This window comes from Acomys minous (genome assembly GCF_964271855.1).
Source record: "Acomys minous genome assembly, chromosome: 15".
Taxonomy (NCBI): Eukaryota; Metazoa; Chordata; class Mammalia; order Rodentia; family Muridae; genus Acomys; species Acomys minous.
The window spans coordinates 64,996,898-65,018,300 of record NC_140497.1 but is presented as its reverse complement, the minus strand read 5'-3'; the positions used below and the strand labels follow the sequence as shown (position 1 = coordinate 65,018,300).

The following is a 21,403-nucleotide window of genomic DNA, read 5'->3' as shown; positions in this document are numbered from 1 at the left end:
CAGGTATAAAAAAAAAAAATCAAGATAATTTGCTCCACGTGACCTGATAATCCTAGGCAGCATCCGCTCACATCCAAGTAAGTGGAAGCGTGGCACTTCTAGTGCACTGTGTCAAGAGAAGCGATGTCTAATTAAGTCCATAAAGGCTTAGTTTGGTGGAGCTGGAGAGATGGCTAAGTCAATAACGGTGTTCCGAGTACAAGAATGAGGACCTGACGCCAATACTCCCCACCTGCAGTGCTTGTGATTCCAGAGCTGGGAAGGCAGAAACATGGAAGACTCCTGGGTCTATGAGCTTTGGATCCAGCAGAAAATGATTTGTAATAAGGAGAAAAGAGTTCGACAAAAGGATGAGAAGACCCCAGACGTGTGTGTCTCTGGCCTCCACATCATGTGTATATATATGAAAGTAGACAGGTAATTCTATATTCAGCACACACACGAATATAAGTACATACATACAATCATAAAATAAACCTTATTTTGCTACTATTTGGCTCCAATTGAATTTAGCTATAAGATGTAGTTTTGACCTAATTCTGGTGTGATCTTGACAGTTTTTCATTCCTCATTTCCCTACTACCATCCAGATTTCCAGAGGAGAACAACAGATAATAATAACTATTTTAAGAGGTAAAAAATAACTATTTTGGAAAATGTCGAAAAATTGAACCATTGTAATTTTCATTACCATCTATTTTATAAATTTAACAAAATGATTATGAAGATTGGTGGCTTCAAACTTCTTGTATCATTTACAGCTAAATTGGACCTGTCATTTCTTCTGGCATCTGAAGGAGCAAGCGCGCACACGTGCACACACACACACACACTAATAATTATTACTAAGTGGCTTCTCCAAATGTTAAACACTAGTAACATGGCTAACAAAATATGTTAACATAGCAGACTATATAGAGAGTATATATCACTTTAATTTAACACAATTCTTAAAATCATCCCATGCTACAGGAATATATTTTCATATACTAGCAGATAAGCAAAGAAGACTAAGCAAGTATGGAAAATCCTATTTTTCCGTGTGCATTTGTAAAACCTGCCTCCGGTTTTCATTTTAAAAAGTATATTTATCTAAGCTTATTTATATGTCAACTCTATTTACTTAGAGATTTTTCCTCTTTGTAAGTAGTTTGAAACAATTCTAAGAATTTCACAATAAGTTGATGGGAAATGGTCCTCCAGTTAACTTGTTCTTCAGGATTAAAAATAGCTCTGGCAGAAACTAGCACCTGCTCTGTTTGGAGGGCACCATCACCATCACAGCGGACCAAATGAGCAAGGTCAAGAGCTCAGGAGCCTGATTTAAAAGGCAAAGCTGTGTGGGCAACTGTGAGAGGCTGGCAGTCCAGCATGAAGGCAGACTGATGTAGCATCTCACTCAGACTCTAAAGCTGTTCATGTCCCGCATCCGTGAGCCCTAACCACATCTGCACTGAGCCTGTTTCCGAAGGGGAACTGAGGGTTTTCCTTGAACCTTTTCAGTTTCTTTGTCCCACATAACATGAACACTGGGTTCTGATAGTGCCTCTCACCTCAGTCCCCTTTGTTATGTACACTTTCTACACCCACACGAAGCAGGCATCTCCCATGTTGGATGTGCCTCTTTCTGCTCCCATCCTTCTTCCCTAAGTTTGAAATCAGGGATCTTGAACAATTACATAATTTAGTCATGCCTCTACTCTGACCTGGCCTGCGTGCACATCACAATGTTTATACATTTACCACCACGATGGGTGGTAAATGAGTGCTTATCCTTACTTTTTTTTTTTTTAACGTAAGTGGGCTCACCAGACGCTTCTGAGAAGCAGCATTTATTGGTTTCCAATGTTGCCATGGACACTTAGCAACCAGCTTCATTTCTTGTGAAATACCAAGAACTCTTTTAGAAGCCAGAATTGAAAATCTTCTCTATTCCACGCATGCACAGAAAAAAAAATGTAAAATGATTATTTATTCTTTGAAATTCTAAGTTCTGTGAAAATTGCACTGTTATTTCCTTTGGAAGCAGAAGTCAGTGTAAGGTAAGTTTACAGTCTTCCAAGAAACCAGAGAACCATTTTACTGCAAGGAAGTTTTCTTCCCTATAATGATACTTTTTAAGTTTAAAAAAAAAAAGCCATGTTTATGACATTATTTTATCTTTTATTTGTAATGACTCAGAAAATTAGTTTGAAGTACTTGACTACTGCTAGTAAAATTTGCTTTCTGATACAAATGAATTACACACGACATTGTGGCTAACAACTGTTTCATTCCAGTTATGTGTTTGCAAACAAGAAAGGACATCATGGTCTTCTGAACTTTCCAGCAATTCCTTTTGTGGCAGAATGCATGACGTTGTTTCACTATGTATTATCAGCTAATATCACACAAGCCAAAAGTAGGAGGTATCATTTGAGTTTTCACAATTCTTCAAGATCTTTTTGGCCATGTGTCAGTATAGGATTTTAAATGTTTAAATGTTTAAATAATGTCACCGCTGAATTCATTAGTTATTTCATTTCTAGATGAAAATTTAATGGCATTTCATTTGTTTTGTTCCTGTAGACATTATATCCTACAGCATAAATATGATTTTTAAACGTATTTTAAATTGTGTAAGATGTGTGTGTCATGTGTGGTTATGTGAAAGAGTGTGAGTGCCGGGAACAGGAGAGGCCTCAAAAAAAGTCCACTCCCATGGATCTAGAGTTTAAGTGGTTTTAAGCTTCAGGGCACAGCTGCTAGGAACTCAACTCAGGTCTCTGTTGGAGTAGGATGTGCTATTAGCCAGTGGCTGAGCCACCTCTGCAGCCACAGTTCTGCACACAATTTAAAATGTGCTTCCTTCTTTCAGGTCATTTAATTACCTTGACCTTGGCTCCCTGGAACTGTAGAGAGGGGCTGTCCCCTAGGAGGTCTGTAGGGCTCCAGCCAGAGGCACAAACAGCGCAGCCTTAAGGCAAGAAGCCTGTTCTAAGTTTCAATGTTGTTTCACACAGACTAGCGATGACAAGAGGCAAATTTCACAGAAGTTTTATATACAAAATTGAGACGAGAGAAACGGTGTCGTTACAGTACAATCTCGATGTTAAAGGAAGAAGTGTAGAAATTAATCTGTGACACGTGTCTTTTTCTACTGAAATCGTCTGTCAGATCACAGGGTATCTAGTGCTTGAAACACTTCAAGATTAACACGAGACCCACAGTGTTGTTTGATTTCCTAATTGAAGAACTACTACGTCGGAAGGACATTTATTCCGATTCACTGGTTCTGGGTTTTGTGCTCAGCCGTTCCACTGTTGGAAGAGACTTCAGCTATTCTAAGTCTCTCTCTGTGACCAGGGTGAACATTGGCATTCAGTGTAATATGAGAATCTCACACAAACAGAGGTGGGAAACGGTTAAAAGGAGCTTTCTGTGCCTTCAAGCTGCCATTGTGCCTCCTAAATCTTTCTTTCCGAAAACATTTTGAGAGAATGGATTCTTACGTTGCAAACTTTACGGTGTGTCTAAAGTGATTACTTAAGTATTCACCGTTCCACTCTGATGGTGGAGGTGCCTCTTAAGCAAAGAAGAATTTTGATCCTATTTTGTGACCTTTCATTCTATGAAGTGAGGACAGGCTGTAGAGAAAAATTTAGCATAAAGCATACTGGAAAGTAACCCCGAAATGTCTTAAATACTTAGGGTGGATTGTCTGGGAGGCATTTCCTTAAAAATGTTAACATTTTTCCCAGAATCAACTTTTATACTCAAGCCCTGTTATTTAGGTTTAATGACTTCTATTCCACAATTCAGTTGGCCTGGTTGAAAAATGATGCTGGGTTTATACCTCACTGTTATGTGTCATCCGCCGGACGGCCCCACCCCCATTAAAGTGTTGGAGATGTGGCCTTGTTTTCAACAGCTCCTTAAATTCTAATTCTGTTAATTAGTAAGATGAAGAATGTGTGAGGACTTATCCCTATGACTATTTCATGCTTTCAGAAATATTGGCGGAATGAAATGACACTGCTTAGACAAAATTTGTAAGGATAAGACCTCAGCCTTTGGCGGGGAGGTCCTCTTCTATCAGAGGTCTAGGGGAGGGAGAGGTATTGGGTAAAACAGGGAGGGAAGGGATTAATGGGAAGATACAAATGAGTGAATAACAATCTTGATGTAATCGTAATAAATTATAATAAAAAATAAAAATAAATAAATAAAAACTTATAGAGATTATTGCTTGAAATGTCTTATTTATAACTGAGAAAAATCTGTAAAATCTGGTGGTTAAGAAATAACAGTGGAGAAAACAAACCACATTTCTTATCAATATAGTGACATTTTCATAGTTGAAAATGCAGTTTATCTTAAAAAGACAGATAAGCTCCAAACTGGTAACTTCAGAGAAATACTATTCCTGGTAATAGTTCTAATGTGGAACATTTAACTTGGGATTATATCTAATAAAAAAAATAGTTTGTGATTATTCCACACAGACAGCACTCACTTGCCTTTGAACTAGACAATGAATAGTGCCCATTGTTTCCAAATTTGACAGCGAGGGCTTCACCTGGCAGAGAACTACCCTTTGGTTTGCTCACAGTAGACATCTTTATTACCGTCCATATCCATTTCTCGGCACTGCCAAAAGTCTCACGAAAGAAAATCTCATCTTGAGATAAGAACTTCTAGCTTACGATAACCTGTGGATCCAACCTTCTGGCCAAATGATGGCTACAGTGATTGACGACGAGCTGATCCTATGAAGACAAATCACTCTATTGTTGGTAAAGCAGGGATAAAGAAATTTCTCTAGGCTTACTGAGTCTCAAACTACTCTACCTTTGAAGGAAAGAGGCTCAGTTACCAGGGATTGAACCAAGTCACGCTCCAGAAATATAAGTGGCAGTCGAACCAGAATGCGCAGAGAAGACCAGGAGGCCATCTCTGTCAGGAGGATTTAACAATGTGTCTGACTTTCTCTCCCAAAGCGGTCCAAGCCACTGCATTTCTCTTTATTGATTTACTTCTTTATTTGGAGTATCTTGGGTTTTTATTTTTCATAAAACTAAAAAAAAAAAATTAAGAGTATTTTGTGTGTGTATGTGTCTCTCTGTGTGTTTTGCCTGCGTATACAAATAGGTACTATGTGCATGTCTGTTACCTGTAGGTCCCCTGGAACTGGAATTAGAGTTAAGGAAAGTTGTGAGCTACTACATGTGGTCTGTAAACTGAGCCTGGGTTCCCTACTAGAGTAGCAAAGGCACTTAAACACTGAGGCATATCTTTAGCTACCCCTGAAAAATTTGACAGACAAATTACATATAACCATCCTGAAAAAATAAACTCGGAAAAATTTGTTTATTATATAGCACATAAACTATCTGTAGGCATACACACACAAATTGAAACATTAGTTTTTAGGATGGAGAAATGGCAGCATACTCACCCATCTGTTGAGGAAAATATAAATTTATCATCATTTTTGCATGTACATAGAGGTTTTCCAAAACAATTTTTTTTTTCTATAATACCACATATAGCCCAGACAGACATTTCTGTACAACCACTGGCCTGAAGCATGACAGGGGAAGTGATTTTTTAAACGTTACAGACCTTATCACATAAGTAGATGTTTTTGTTGTACCATTTAGAAACTGAAGAATGTAGAATAAATAAAATGCATTTTAATAATAGTCATTCAGGTTTCACAAATAGAATATAATATATGTGGAAATCTTGTTCCCAAAATTGTGGTTAAAATGCATTACTTCCCCTTTTGTCACAGACCTTGGGTAGGGGAATAGGGTGAAGGGGGGGACAGAACGGGAGGATACAAGTGAGGGGACAGCGATGGAGATGTAATCTGAATAAATTAATTTTTAAAAAGAAAAAAATGCTTTACTAATTGAGGTAATATTTGTTTATATTTTTAAAATGTGTTTAGTAGACATAAATTAAGCACAGAGAAATGTTTTGTAATATCATGTAGTCATTAGAAATAAAAACACGCTCTACAGATTTCGAAGGCTGCTAGAATAAAAAGAAAGAGGAAAGTTTTGGCAGAACCTGTTGAACCGGTAAGCAAAGCAAAGGGTGGGGACTGCTTTGTATAACTTAAAAGAGGACCAAATTCTCATTCCTGGACCAAACTGTCTGATATACTCTAATATATCTAGGAATGGAAAAATATAGAGACTAAGAAGTAATGAGGCTCAGTGGCAAAGCGCTTCTAAAACATACACACACCACTCCAGGTGACCACCAGGAGAGAGGAGGAGAAAAACAGAAAGGAGAAGTGAGTGAGGAAGATGGAGTTATAGAAAAGAAACTGATGCGGTTATTATATAAGAATGTAAGTTAAGAAACTTAGTAGAAAGCAGAGACTGGATGTGCCACAAAATTCTGTGCCAAAGAAGCAAAGTGAGAGTTCCTATGTAAGTGTATTCTTGATTTTGAAAATTAATCTTCTTGTGCTTTAAGGTATTTCCCAGTTCTTCAGCACCCCAGAGGTCATTGAATAAGATAATTTTATGTAAGAAGAATACAAAAAAAAAATACTTTTGAAGTATAAGAAACACATACTTCTGTTTTCAAATACACAGGAAAATCAACATTATCAAAAACAAGGATAACATCTCCTAAAAGTAATGTAAATTCATTAACTTCTAGTCTCCACAACAACTATCACATGTATTTATCCTCAAATGAGCCTTGACGGCCGTAACATTGCTTAGAGAAACAGTGTGCGCTCATTTTTGGTAAAGCTAGGTAATTTCATCTGTTCTGACATTCTGAAAAAAAAAAAAAAGTAAGGGAGGAAGACATGATAGGACAATTCTCTAACTTCACCACTTGAGAGGCAGAGGCAGGAGAATTGCCTCAAGTTTGTGACCTGACTCATCTACACAGCTATTTAAGTGGGTCAAGGTTACCAGGTAATACCTTTTTCAAATCCAAAGAAACAAACAAACAAATGAAAATAATATTAAAAGACTAGGGAATGTAGACCAACGCTTACTTAGTGCCCTTGAAGTCCTAACTACAGTCCCCAGTACTGCTAAGACAAAACTTAGATTGCATTAAAAAAAAACAAAATAGGTTCACATAGTTTTTAATAAATAAAAAAGTAAGCTTCTGAAGTCCTGGCCTATTTAATAGGTAAGTTTTCTTTAATCTTTACCCCAGAAATATGGATCATAAATACACAATAAGCTTCAACGCTGCGGTCTCATTTATATGTATGTTTGCGTCTTTGTGGATATTTACATACCTGACAACACTTCTAAGTTGTGTGCAAAGCTACTACTTTGAGGTTGATTTTTAAACATGCCACAAAGAGCAAAGCACAATGTTCATTCATTTTTTTCTCATAGAAAATGTGGAAACCCATGCCAAATTCTGCCCTGTCAGAAATCCTGTGCTTAGGCTGTATGCTGTGACCTTCAAGTTGCTGACCTTTGCCTCACAAGGTCTTGAGTTCCAGGCTATCCTTGGACTATTTACCTTTGAAAGAAGTAGGGAATTCTCAAGTTGGAACCATCCAGAAGATCTAGGAAGTTCTTACAAGGAACTACTCAGAGAACTAGGAAGTTCTACAGGGAGAGATTTAGGCTATTGTATTCTTGCCCCGGGGGCTAGGGTGAGTGAGATTAGAATAGATCCTATTGACCTTGCCCTATTGACCTTGTTCCTGCGAGTCGGCAATAAAGTGAATCTTGATCAGGAACTTCCTGATTTCATTCGTTATTTCTCACGTCTCTGTATCCTATTTTCAATCCCCACTCCCTCTTTCAGGTGAACCCTGATTCGATTTTTCCAGCGGGCCGGGACAGGACAAGAAAATACTACAGCAGCTGTACAAATGCCCTGCCATTAACAGCACTTGCTCCTGTGAAGTACCTGTGCTCAGTTCTGGACAGTGGCACATACACATCTGTATTTCCAGTTCTATGGAACCTAGGAAATATTGAGGCTCAGCGGCAACGTGCTTCTAAAACACACACACACACACACACACACACACACACACACACACACACACACACACACACACACTCACACTATTCCGTATGACCACACTCTCTTCTGCCCTCAGTAGGCACCAAGCATGCACAGGGTTCACATACGTATGTACCAGCAAAACACTCGTACACATCAAATAAAATCAAATAAATTAAATATTAGAAAGCAAACCAACAACAGAGACTAAAGGAATCTTAATAAGACGCATGCAGGAATTTTCAGTTTTCACTGTTCCTTATCACACTGTAAAAGGGTAAAACATGTATCACATGTGTATCAGATATCATTGCAACAGAGTTAACTTAGCATGTATATGCAGTCACTTGGAGTAAATTACAGGAACAGGACAAATCACACTGGCTCAGATCATTTGGTCTATAGGATGTTCATGGCCCACACCAATCTTTATGTGGCTAAACTGTTCATGTCCATTTCTGGTTCTCCACACTTCAGACATAAATTAACAAACTGCAGTCCATACAGCATCATTTGTTACAGTATTTTAATGTCACAGCACTGAATCGCAATAGGATGAAATAATTGGCTATAAAGTCATTTGAAGGACCTCGTGTTTCACAGCGAAACAGGAAAAGTAATTCACAGCTGAGTCTCCTCAGGCAAGGATGATCTACTTGGATTCCTTGGAAAGCTGAAAAACCTTTTATGAGACTAATTTGTGGGGCAGGAGAGCCTTTTGTAGCCATAATTTCTAAAATACCTTGCCTTAGTGTGTGAAAAGTATTTTAGCTGATAAAACAGGTCAGAAATAGTCTATAGCGTCAAAATTACAAATATGTGTTGTTTTAGGAGAGCTAATATGCTAAGAATAAACATTAAGAAGCAATATCTGTATAAAATCAGAAAGAGAATGATGTAATATCTATTTTTGAAAAGTACTACATGTAACAGACAATCTCAAGGATGTGCACCTTCTGAAAATAATTCTAAAAGGAAACTAGTATTATTAAGAAACAAACAACAATGTTCATAGCAGCCTTATTCATAATAGCCAGAATCTGAAAACCTCCTAAATGTCCCTCAATTGAAGAATGGATAAAGAAACTGTGTTACATTTACACTATGGAATACTACTCAGCTATTAAAAACAAAGAAATCCCAAAACTTGTGGGCAAATGGATGGAACTAGAAATGATCATATTGAGTGAGTTAACCCAGAAGCAGAAAGACTCGCATGGTATACACTCACTTATAATTGGGCACTAGCCCAAAAGGCATGTGCCATGAAAGTTTTCACTAACCAAGAGATTGGGACAGATGTGAGGACATCCTACTGGGACTCTAGGTAAGAGAAATATAGGAGAATAGGGAAATAGAAGGATCCAGAGGGTCCTAGAAACCTACAAGAAGAACATAGTGACAGGTGGATCGGGGCCCAGGTGGGTCTGCTCAAACTATTACACTAATACAAGGAGTAAACATGGAACCCCCTACTCTGATCTAGCCAATGGACAGAACATTCTCCAATGTTATGTGGAGAGCAGGGACTGACTCTGACATGAACTCTAGTGCCCCATATTTGACCACTCCCCCTTGATGGGGAGGCCTGGTGGCACTCAAAGAAAGAATAAGCAGGCTACCAAGATGAGACTCGATAGCCTATGACCATATAGTGGGGGAGGAGGTCCCCATCAGTCATAGACCTAGGTGAGGGGAATAGGGTGAAAACAGGAGGGAGGAAGAAATGGGAGGATACAAGTGACGGGATAAAAGTTGAGATGTAATATGAATAAATTAATATAAAATGTTGTTTGAAAAAAAAAGAAACAAACAACTTTCAGTGTTAATATGCCAAGAGACAATAAATGTAACACTAGTTTTATTAAGGTGCTTGCACTGGTGAGAGCACCGCTGGTCTTTCACCTAACATTGGCAGACCTATTTGCTGTGTCAATTCAAATGCCTACACACATCAATATTTAACATATAATAGTTAAAAAACAAAACAAACAAGCAAAAATAAAAAGAGCTGTGTAGATGAATAGCAGTGATTGCCGAGGCAAAAAAAAAAAAAAAAAAAAAAAATGCCTCTACAGAATTCAGCAACAGCAGTGATGTTTGGTGAAAGGATTTCTTCACCTCTTTCTGGCTGTACAACTTATGAACCAATTGCTGTGCAGTCTCAGTTTCTACACAACTCTTATCTCTTGTCTTTTCATTATTTTGTTGTATATTTTCTTCTTTGCATTGCAGCATCTTTGTAGACTTATACTCCCAGCCAAGGATTATTTACTCACCATACTAACAGGTCCAAGAAATAGATCCAAATGTTTATTTTCTGAGATTTACAGCAGCAGTAATTAGGATTACTAGCAGTTTTGGAAAGCCTGCAAATCTTTTTTTACCTAAACCCAAACAAACATATATATTTATATCTCAAAGTCAGCACAGATGAGCAAGGAACACATTTTGTTCACCATTTGATAATTCTAATTACAAACAGATGATTCACATTGCTTCCTGCTACACAAGGGATAAAAGAAAAACTTTTAAAACCTACTATCATCTAATGCATATTTCAAATAAACAAATATCTGGTGGAGAGTGGGTTATTTTTTAGCACCTTAGGAAATATATGTCCTTTTAACGAGTCATGCTTATACATTTATAACTTCTTTTGGTTTTTCAAAAATATAATCTGAGTACTTGTATGCAAACAATAATAAAATAAGTATACTAAATAAAAATATATGCAACTCTATAATGAAAAAATAATTACTGCGTAAGGGACAAAAATAAAATGGAATACACTCATTTTATCATCTATGAGCTAAAGCTTTGCTGATGGAGATTTAATCTCTCTAACGCTTCATTATATAAAACATTAGTTGCTAGAGAGTGCTTTGTTTCTTATGTTTATTTCATTAAGAAAATGTGTATCTTCTCATTTCTACTTTGAAAGGTCTCATAAAACTGCCCACTCATGAAACTTCACTGTTCCTAAACTTATAAAGTGAAATGTGTTCTGTTTATTACCAATGCTACGCAAGTTTCAGATTTTTCTCCAAGACCACTAGTAAATTTATTTTTGCTGAAACAATATTATAGATAATGGTGTCCATATGAAGTTCATACTGTGTAATTTGAATGTTTGAGTGTCTTCAGCTGGAAATCCTAAAGGTGAAAATAAAATGTTCCTTGATTTAATTGGCTTCACAAAACACTTCCCAGCACCAGAAAATCAAGACTGCCCACTAGAAATAAGTATTTCTTTGTCAGCAGCAAGGTGCTGGTGAACACTTGGAATTGTATTTAAACGTTCCATTTAGTTGCTTCATTCTTGAAGAGCAGTACTATTTTCCATTTCTCCTGAGCGAACCAGGCAACGGTTAAATGAGTTTATTCATGCTAACTTCTTAGGGTATCTGTGCTTAGGAAATTACCCCAAGACCTCTCCTTAGCATCCTTTAGAAATTCTATCATCTTCTCTCCTGTCATACTGGGAACCAAGCTCCAAAGGCCTTGGTGGACAACTCCAATCCAAACCATCTCATATTAGCAAGAGAACTGAGGGTATTTATCCCATGTCATCTAGTATTCAAAAACATTTTATTTGACTTTTTTCTTTTTTGGAAAAATTTTCAAGTATTATAATATTTCCATTTCTACAGACTGACTACAACAATGACTAAGGATGAAAGTTTTAAAAGCAATTTAACTGGGACTGGAGAGATGGCTCAACAATTAAGAGCACTGGTTTCTCTTCCAGAGGACCTGAGTTCAATGCCCACAATAAACATGGTGGCTCACAATCATCTGTAACTTCAGACCCAGGGGATCCAATGCCCCTTCTGTCCTTAGAAAGCACTGCACGGGCACAGGCCACAGACATTGCTGCAGGAAAGCACCCATTCATACAAAACATGTAAGATATCAAAAAGGGGGTTTAAAGATCTGGCGCACGCCTTTAATCCCAGCACTTGGGAGGCAGAGGCAGGCGGATTGCTGTGAGTTCGAGGCCAGGCTGGTCTACAAAGTGAGTCCAAGGCAGCCAAGACTACACAGAGAAACCCTGTCTCGAAAAACCAAAAATAAAAATAAAAACAAATAAAATAAAAAAAATAAAAATCTTAAAACAAGCAAACATGCAAATAAAAACAACCTTCATTGAATATTTACTAAAAGTGAGCATAATTAATCTCAGGTTTTGTAAATCAAATATGAAACAGAAATTCTCAGGTGAATCAATTGAACTAATGTCTCTCTACTTAAGTCCTATTTAATATTATTTTGTTACAGTTGTTTTAAAAAGCACTTATTAACAGTTAAATGCCTCAAAGTTACTAAGAACACTACCAAATAAAAACAGCACTGGTAATTTAAGCTGTTCATGTGACAGATGGTTTACAGTTCTCAAATCCCACTACTACATCACAGGGCCCAGAGGCACTGACATTGGTCTTATCGCCAAGCCTCCTCAAGGAGCAGCTTATACGGTACCAGAAAGTGACATACAAACTTCCGAAGGTTAAAAGCAACCAACAGTCCTATCCAGGGATGATGTCTATGAGCCACAGTAATGACCGGCATGGCACAATATCCCTAAGTGGCAGAAATACCTTAGTGGTAACCAACAGCTCTGTAGTTGAACTTTAGATGAACTGAACAAGAAGGAAATCATGCCTCTACTGGAGACGTAACTTTTTAGGGCTACTGAAGTCACAGGTCTTGGCGGAGAATTTCCAACTGCCACTTTACTAGACCAGCGTAATCCCTAACTTCATTGTAAACATTTGTCCTTTATATACACAGGACAGTGTAGTTCTTATCCCACAGAAGGGGAACTCTGCAGCAGATAGAAAACAGGGCAGAAAACTACAACCTATCAAATGTACTACTCTACTTAAGGCTCAGTGAACACTGTCGAAGATGGAGTGGAAAACTCGTAAGAGCCAGAGTAACAGGGAGTTTCATGTTTGATCGTATTTCTTAGAAATGGCAGAAGCGACACTCTGGAAGTCTCACAAACATGTTAACCTAAACAGGAACTGAAGAAAGAAACAACAGACACACCAGCATGGAAGAGGGAAAGCTCACAAGGCTCAACAAAGGATTACTAGGGCAACTAAGGGATGCTGAGAGTGGGAGAATCCTCCTCAGGGAAGAGCACATCAATTTGTTACCCAGTACAAAACGGTCAGCCCTGAAAACATGTACATACACATGACATTATAAGACTGAGCAGGTCGTAGTTATGCATTTAGGGGAAGAAGATACATACACGGATATCTGCACATAAACAACAACAAAAAGAGGCAGTGAATTTGAACTGGAGTGAGGAAGGTACATGGGAGGGTTTGGAGAGAAGCAAGAGAAGGGAGAAATTACCTATTTATATTATAACTAAAAATATAAAAATATTTCACTATATGATAGACTTGCTTTAAAAATGAAATCAATAATAATTTATATTAAAAACAGTTTTCAGCAGTACAAACCAATATATTTAGCTCTTCTGATACTTCAGAGTTTAGAATAATATCATGAAAGAACCAGATTTTCTTTTTCATTAAACTTTGTTTTTTTTAAAAAAAAAAAAGATAAATATTTAGCAGATTATTTCTTCCACAACTAAATTATTTGCTAAATGGACATGGAAGCACACAAGCTGACTGGTTCTCTCTTTTGTATCTGGCTCTCAGAGGCAAAAGGAAGTAAAATGTGGGGAACAAAAATAAGCGCTCTCAGATGAGACCAATGCTAAATGCCTATATTCTGTGTGTTGAACCTGTGAAAATGAGTTATCTGCTTTCTCTCCTTCTTTCTGTCTTGTAAAACAAACACGCACAGAAATATCAATCCAAAGTGCAAAAGAAATAGGTTCTACATCTGTCTTGGAAAATCAAAGTATTTAATGTTGTGAGTCTTTTGTTGTTGTTGTTGTTGTTGTTGTTGTTTGAAATTATGAAGGGAATCATAAAACATCCTGCAATGGATCCATCAAAGGGATGGAGGAGAGTAGCGTGTGTGTGTGTGTGTGTGTGTGTGTGTGTGTGTGTGTGTGTGTGTGTGTGTCCTCCCCGTTAGAGAGAACGCCTACTAGGCTGTGTACACACATAATCTGCCACTGGCATCTCTTCCTCTGTTGTTATAGAAGGCTTTTTTTTCCCAACTGCTCTAGAAATGAGTACAACAGAAACCAAGACCTCTAGGGAAGCTGTAAAATCCCTTGCAGTGCTGCTGAGGTCAACTGCAGTATAACTTTCAAAAGGTGAGAAACAATTCTCCCTCTGTCCCTCACCCCCCCACACCCCTGCTGGCCCTGCCAACCCCCTTCCACCCCACCAAACCGCCCCTCCTCAGATCTCTCTTCCTCCATGTCCTCTGTGTGAATACAACATCTGAAAATATAATACTGTTAAAATACTCCTAATACTATAATAAAAAGTGAGGCATTTCATTTAATTAGGACATATATTTGTACAGTATAACCTGTGATCCTACGTTTATTCAAGTGTTAATGACAAACTTATTTTTGCCTGCATGTGTTCTTATGTCTTTCTCCCATGATGCCACTGTGAGGTTAAGTAAAGTTAACTTCATTTTAAATACTTTTGCTTTTAGACTAAAATTACGTGTCAAGGATAAATGCATTAGGAGTAAAATATAGGTTAAGTCATGGCACTGCTGAGGAGAGAAAAATAGTGACAGCAACTGGTCCGGAGAATCTTACTAAAGTAATAAATTTGTTCCAAAACCAATTCATCAGAAAGGTTTCCCTGCTTTATAAAAGTGGTAAAAAAAATAATTGTACTTGAAATGACAAAAAGATGGCATACAAAAAAAAACCGTCAGCGACAATGGAAAGTAAAAAATACATTGAATGAGAAAAGCCAGGTTCAAGCATATGTCATACAAAATCATTTTTAAATTATAAAATGAGCAAAAACTAATTTAGGATTTATCAAGATCAGAATTGACACATCCTTAAAGAGAGGTCTGGCTAATGTTCACTGTCTTCAGGGGTTTATTAGACACATGGATGAGTAGAGTTTGTAAAAATTCCTTGAGCTGCACACATTTGATTTGTGTAATTTTCTAGGAAATTACATGTTCACATAAACACACACACGCTTGTGTATACACACACTTCTTTGCAAATGCTTTTTACAGTTTAAAACTATAGGCAAGCATATGTAAAATAAGACTTTATGACTGCATGTGCTGTGACATATGCTAAAAAGAAAGCTTAAATGTCAGTGTACGTGACATTCAAGGGCTTTGACTTGAAAATTAAATAAGGAAATTGTGTACCATCTAGCATTTCTATGGTATCTTAGCTACATGTGTACATGATTTAGAAGGAGAGTTTATAAAAAGAGTTTGACTTCAAGCATTGTACTAGTTGTAGAGGCCTGAGCCATATAAATGTGGGGGCATCCTGACCAGCAAGTCTGACAGCCACAGAAGTTAAAGGTGGCTACTCCCTGTGCCTTTTCATGTCCTTCAGTTGACAGTTTGCGCATAAGTGAGCCAACTTTAACACCTTCCTAGCCAACAGGCTCTCTGATATTACCTACCAGAAGGAAATTTCCTCATTTGAAGCTCCTCAATAAATGTAAATGAGAAAAAAATAAAATGCTGCGCAAATGATCCTGTTGGCTGCATTTTATCTCTCCAGGATATTTTACGTGCAGGAACCATGCGTGGTTTATTTATCCATCAAACCTGACTAACTGTCACAGTAAACCCCATTTGTGTACTTTCAAAGAGCTGGCTGAATTAATGACTCAAATATCACAGTTAATAGCCGAGACAAACACCAAACTCTAGCTGAGGTCCACATGGAACCTTCTTGAAGTTATGCACTTGCTAAAAGTTATTTTCACACGAAGATGCAAATACTATGTGGGATATTTCTTCTAAATTATCTCTCAAATATATAAATGCAATGTGTAAAGAATAGAATCCATGTAAATATCAAAGTTGAGAGTGGTGTTTATGAACCTGACTGTATGAGAGAGCATTACATATTTTCCAATTAAACAGTGAAGTTGGTTGTAGGTTAAAAACATTAATTTGGCATTCTCGAAACCTACAATTAGATAAAGAGAACCAGCTGGGTTGTGACATGGACTGCCTGATGTGCACACACACACACACACAATAAGGAGGAATGGGAAATTCCTGGAGGATAAATAAGTGTACTCTGTCATTCGAGTTAATCCTTTAGTTAGTTCAAACTTTAGTTTATGTAAATTGTCCAAATTTAGTATTAAACCTATTTTCTCTGTCTCTTTGTCATATCTGTCTAAACTTCAAGAGTTAAGTAAGTCAGAAATGCTTCTCACAAGTTTATGCAAGGATATGTTAACAATAACTTTTGTACTTAGGAATAATCCTCCCTGAAGACATACTTAATATTTATACCTTGAGAAAATCTTTTTCTAAAAGCTTAAATTTGAACAAAAAATCCATTTATCTAAAATACAGTTCAGAAAAGTTACTTTCCATTTTATTTCATTTTAAATGTATTCATCTGCTTAGCATACCCATTATTAGCATAGCATCCCAATGTCATAGTTGGTAATTATTACCACTCTTTAACTTGCTGTGGTTGACATGGACATCATTAACAGTTAATTATAAACAAGCTGGTTAGCCATGGCCACCTGACAAGAGGGACACAAACTTCTCTCTATGAGAATCAAAACATTTATTTTTTTGAAACTGAAAATGCAGTACATTTAAGAGTTCAAAGGTGAACGGCCATAGTTTTTTCAGCCATCTTAAAAAGTCTCCAGTAAGATCCTACCAGGAGGGTCTACTAAAGGATTTAGTTAGTGCTAAAGGCAGGTTCCCACTGCAGATTTGTGACTGTGTGTATGCACCCTATATATTCCATTATTATTAATTTTTATATAATTACAAGATTAGTAGATTATTTTGGAATGGCATTAATGAAAGGACTAAAGCAATTCTGAGGGAACTCTGATATAGAACAAAACTGATGACGTTCATGTTTCTGCCATGCCTCATTTACCCCGAAACCCCAGAAAATCAGGACTACTTCAAATAGCTACACCTGTTACAGAACCAATGAAATCTTATGTTTGATTACCCAACTGAAATAAAGCTTTAGCCACCATCCTACTCATAGTAAACGTTACCAGAAGCAGAATTACACAAACATGAAAGAAAAGACTAAAATTCTTTTAGGCATAGCATGTTTTCTAGACTAGATGGACTATATGGATTTTTGTCAATTTTATGAACGACACACAAGTAAAGAATGTATCCAACTTTAATCAAATGGATCCTTAATTTCAAAATCATATGTTTTTTTCAATCTCTGCTTGAGCATAAGTCATCTTTTTATCAACAGACAAACCAAAGCCCACAACATGTACAAAGTAAATAATCCTTCCAGCATCCTTAAATCACCTGCTCATCAGACATGTATGTTATGATTCCTACTATGAATTTATACATCTATCATTAGCCTAAAGATTTTGGCTCTAATAGTCTATTAACCACACATAATAATATAAGTAATTTAAATATTAAGAAATAAATTGTGGCCATTGAGATAACTCAGTGCATAAAGATACTTGCCTCACAAGGCTAGAGATTTTAATTTAATCTCGAACCCAGGTAAAGTTGAAAGAGGAGAAGCAACTCCATAAAAATGGTCCTGAGCCCAGTGCACTGTTCATGACATGTGTTGTATACACACACACACACAAACACACACACACACTCACACACACATACACACACGCACACACTAATAAAACATATTTAAAAGAAGATAGATAGTTAAAATAAGGATGGATTTCAGGAGCCAAAATAGAGAAGATTAAACTCTTTTTGCATATGTTACTTACTTAGCTCTGCAGGTTATGCACCCAGCAGCGTGTACTGCGTTGTATTTGTGTTTAGTCTTCAATTTTCTTAGTTTTCTCTGTGTTATAATCTCCCCTCATATTCAATAACTCCTTAATAAAATGATCAATCATGTCTGAGTAAAAATTCTTATGAAAAAGTGAGCCTACTCTATTACAAAATGCATTCAGTAAATTCATTACTTACTGGTGAATTACTTAATAATGAATCACACTGATGAAGTAGGAAGTATGAAGACATGTAAAGTGAATAACTATTTCCAAGGCATCATTGTAATAGTGTGAAAATGTTTAATACATGTAGCTCTCATGTATATTTATATATTATATTACATATTATATATTATATATATAATTAACTTATAAGGAACTTTTATTATAACATATTTTCTTTTGTGTGTGTCTGTGTGTGAATGTTATTTATTGAATACTCATGAGAAAACAAATCAAAATTTTGTCAACTGGAGTCCCAAATAGTGTCACAGCATGAAGATGATCATCCTTATACTTTGTCCTTGTAAAACAAAGATTGCAAATAATAATAACAACATATTTTCTTAACTTTTCTTTGCTACAGATATCTATAGACCTATCTTCCTAGAATCAATGTTTTTCTTATTGCATGCAAATATGTGGTACCTTAATTTTTACATTTTGACACTCTAATAATTTAAACAGTTGAATTTAAAATAATTCAAACATTAAGTATGTTTCAAATACTATTTAGTATTTTCTTAATTTTTTCCAAATTCAAAGGATTCTTTATCAATTATGTTTTACTGTTAGACCAAGTATCATATGAATTACATATTAATTTATATACTTTTATTTTGATGTATATGTATATGTGTGTTGGCTTGTCTGCATGTGCACTACAGGCTTCCAGGTGCCAATGGAGGCCAGAGCCTCTCAAACTGTAGTTACAGGCAGTAGCTGGTGTTTATTTTCCATGTGGGTGCTAGAATGCAAGCCTGGGTCCTCTGTACAAGCATCAACTGCTCTTAACCATTGGACCCTAACCTGGCCTTTTGTTTTCTCTATTATCACTACATAATGTAGAAATAACTATGAATAACACTATTTCGACACTATACATTTTAGAGAAAATTCTGACTTAGAAAATTTTTTTAAAAAGAACGTATTTTGTCTCTTTTATAACCAGCCTATTTTTAGAGAAAACTGTTAGAATGCAACACTAGGCAGATTTCATTGTTAAACTTAATAATGTTAATGCATTTTCTATTGTCCAAGTGCCATGGGAGGATTGTAGCACCAGCATTCTGGCGACACAGCGAGTGATCTACAGTGGAAACTGTTGAGTTTTTCTAAAACACACATCCCCCTATGCTCGGAGCCATACTTGGTCCCTCAAGCGGATTTACACTGAATCTTGATTTACATGTAAGGAAGAAGTGTGGAGGCACCATACCTTTGAGACATAATTTTATAGGCATCTGGCAGATAACATCGGATATTCTCCATCTGAGCAGGGTCGGAGTCACAGATCTTGTCATCTGTCCTCCCGTAGTTGGCACTCTCGATCATGATGACGTCCGTGCCTGGACAACGGAGCTCAATGGGGTAACTCTCACAGGAGAGCTCTCTGCGCACCACTGCCATGGGAATCGGGGCACGGCTGAAAGCTACGGGAGGAGGGAGAAAGACACCTTCATCACTGCACATTCAAGGACGTTACACTCATTTCCTTCCCCAGTATCTGGGTTAACCAGAACAAGGGCTAAAACAGCTGGGCTTCATAATATTAAGTAATAGGGAATACTTCTCCTTTTAGTAAAATCAATGACAACCTATGCCCAATATAACGGTAACAATAACTTCATGAAAGCCTAAACTGCTACTAAGTTTGTTCTTACGGCGATAAAAAGTATTCATAATTTTTATATGTAATTGATGTTTTAAGAGAAGCAAATGTCAAATGTAGATAACTATGTTTTAAAAATAATAAAACTCTATAGTTCACCAACACCACATTACTTTTCCAAATTAAATGTGATCAATTCATTTAGATTTAGCCACATTGATAAACAAATAATGGCACCATGCATTTAATTTAATTTAATATCTTATTCCTACAAAGGAGAATGCTTGCAAACTTTTGGCCTGTATTATTTCTTTTTGGTGAATTACTTGGTTTATACGAGGTATATTGTTGTAAGATTAAAAAAAAAAAGCCCTCCATATTTAGCGTTGTTGCCAGTGAATGTGCAGATTCTCACATTCTAAATGATGTGAAAGGAAATGATAAAATTTTCCTCTTTTTTTTTTGCTAGTATATCACTGGAAGAAAGTCAAATGTTTAATTGTCATAAAAACTAACCAAGTCTTCCTTAAAACATGTAATTGAAGTTATAGTTGAAGTATTTACGAACTGTGAAAAAAGTAGACTTTTAAAAATAAGAGACATGGCCACAGGTAAACATAAGGGACAGATTAAATTTGCACAGCTGCTTAATTCTCTAATGTGTCCATCCACAAAAATAAGTATTTTCAGAATATGGATGTTCCTCTTTTTTTAAGGATGAACTGTGTGGAAGAACGGGCTGTGAGGAGAAGCAGAGATTTGAGAAGAAGCAGCAGAGACAGGTGAATGTTGTGACCATTTTGACTTTAGATACCGTGTTTTTTTTTTTTAAGATTTATTTACTTATTACGGTTAGAGAGCTCTGCCTGCACGTACACCTGTGTGCCAGAAGAGGCACCAGATCTCATTCTAGACGGTTGTGAGTCACCACGTGGTGGTTGCTGGGACTTGAACTCAGTACCTTTAGAAGAGCAGCCAGTGCTCTTAATCTCTGAGGTATCTCTATAGTGGTTTCTTTGAAAGCACATCTATTATTTTCAATGTTAGGATGACATAACTTTTTATCCTATTTCTATGTTTGTTTCCCAGACTCTCTGTAAAACTTCTGAGTGGTCAGCTAAGTACTTCTGGCTGGGGCTGGAGAGATGCCTCAGAGGTCAGGCACACAAACTTCTACAGGTGCAGGTCTAGTTCCCAACACCCACATCGTGGGGCTCTCAATGCCTGTAATTCCAGACCCTGAAGCTCTGGTAACCTCTCCTGGTCTCTTTGGACATCTACATTTATGCATATGTACCCAGACATAGGCGTGCATGTTCACATGTAACTAAAAATAAATTTTAAAAAAATCTTAAATGTACTTCTGGCTGCATTGTCATCTGGTTTGAGGATGCCTACCTTTCAACATATCAAGGATCTTGATTATGTTCTGTCTACACGCACCACCTCCCCCCCCACCACGTGCTCACACACACAAATGTAGCGCATCTGTAACACTGACCACAGACATCATCATCATCATCATCATGCTATTATCATGAGAGTCTGACGATAATGTTAGTTTCTTACTTTGTTTTGGGTCAACATTTTGACAGGGAATTGTCAAATTCAATATCTATATCTACTGTTCCTAATTTAAAATATACCTCTTTCCCACCCAGAAATTCGTAGCTGTGTAAACATTCATACTTTTCTAATATTAAAA

At 36.8% G+C, this 21,403-nt stretch overlaps 1 protein-coding gene across 26 annotated transcripts in view; it reads right to left on the bottom strand.

The window, feature by feature from the left end:
- The window catches only part of ADGRL3 (adhesion G protein-coupled receptor L3), a 737,803-nt gene that overhangs the window by 384,712 nt on the left and 331,688 nt on the right, over positions 1-21,403 (bottom strand). For all 26 annotated transcript variants that reach the window (XM_084758697.1, XM_084758684.1, XM_084758710.1 and 23 more), the window contains one exon: positions 19,306-19,519. In XM_084758697.1, the coding sequence (XP_084614823.1) occupies positions 19,306-19,519 (214 nt within the window). The remainder of the gene's footprint in view (positions 1-19,305; positions 19,520-21,403) is intronic.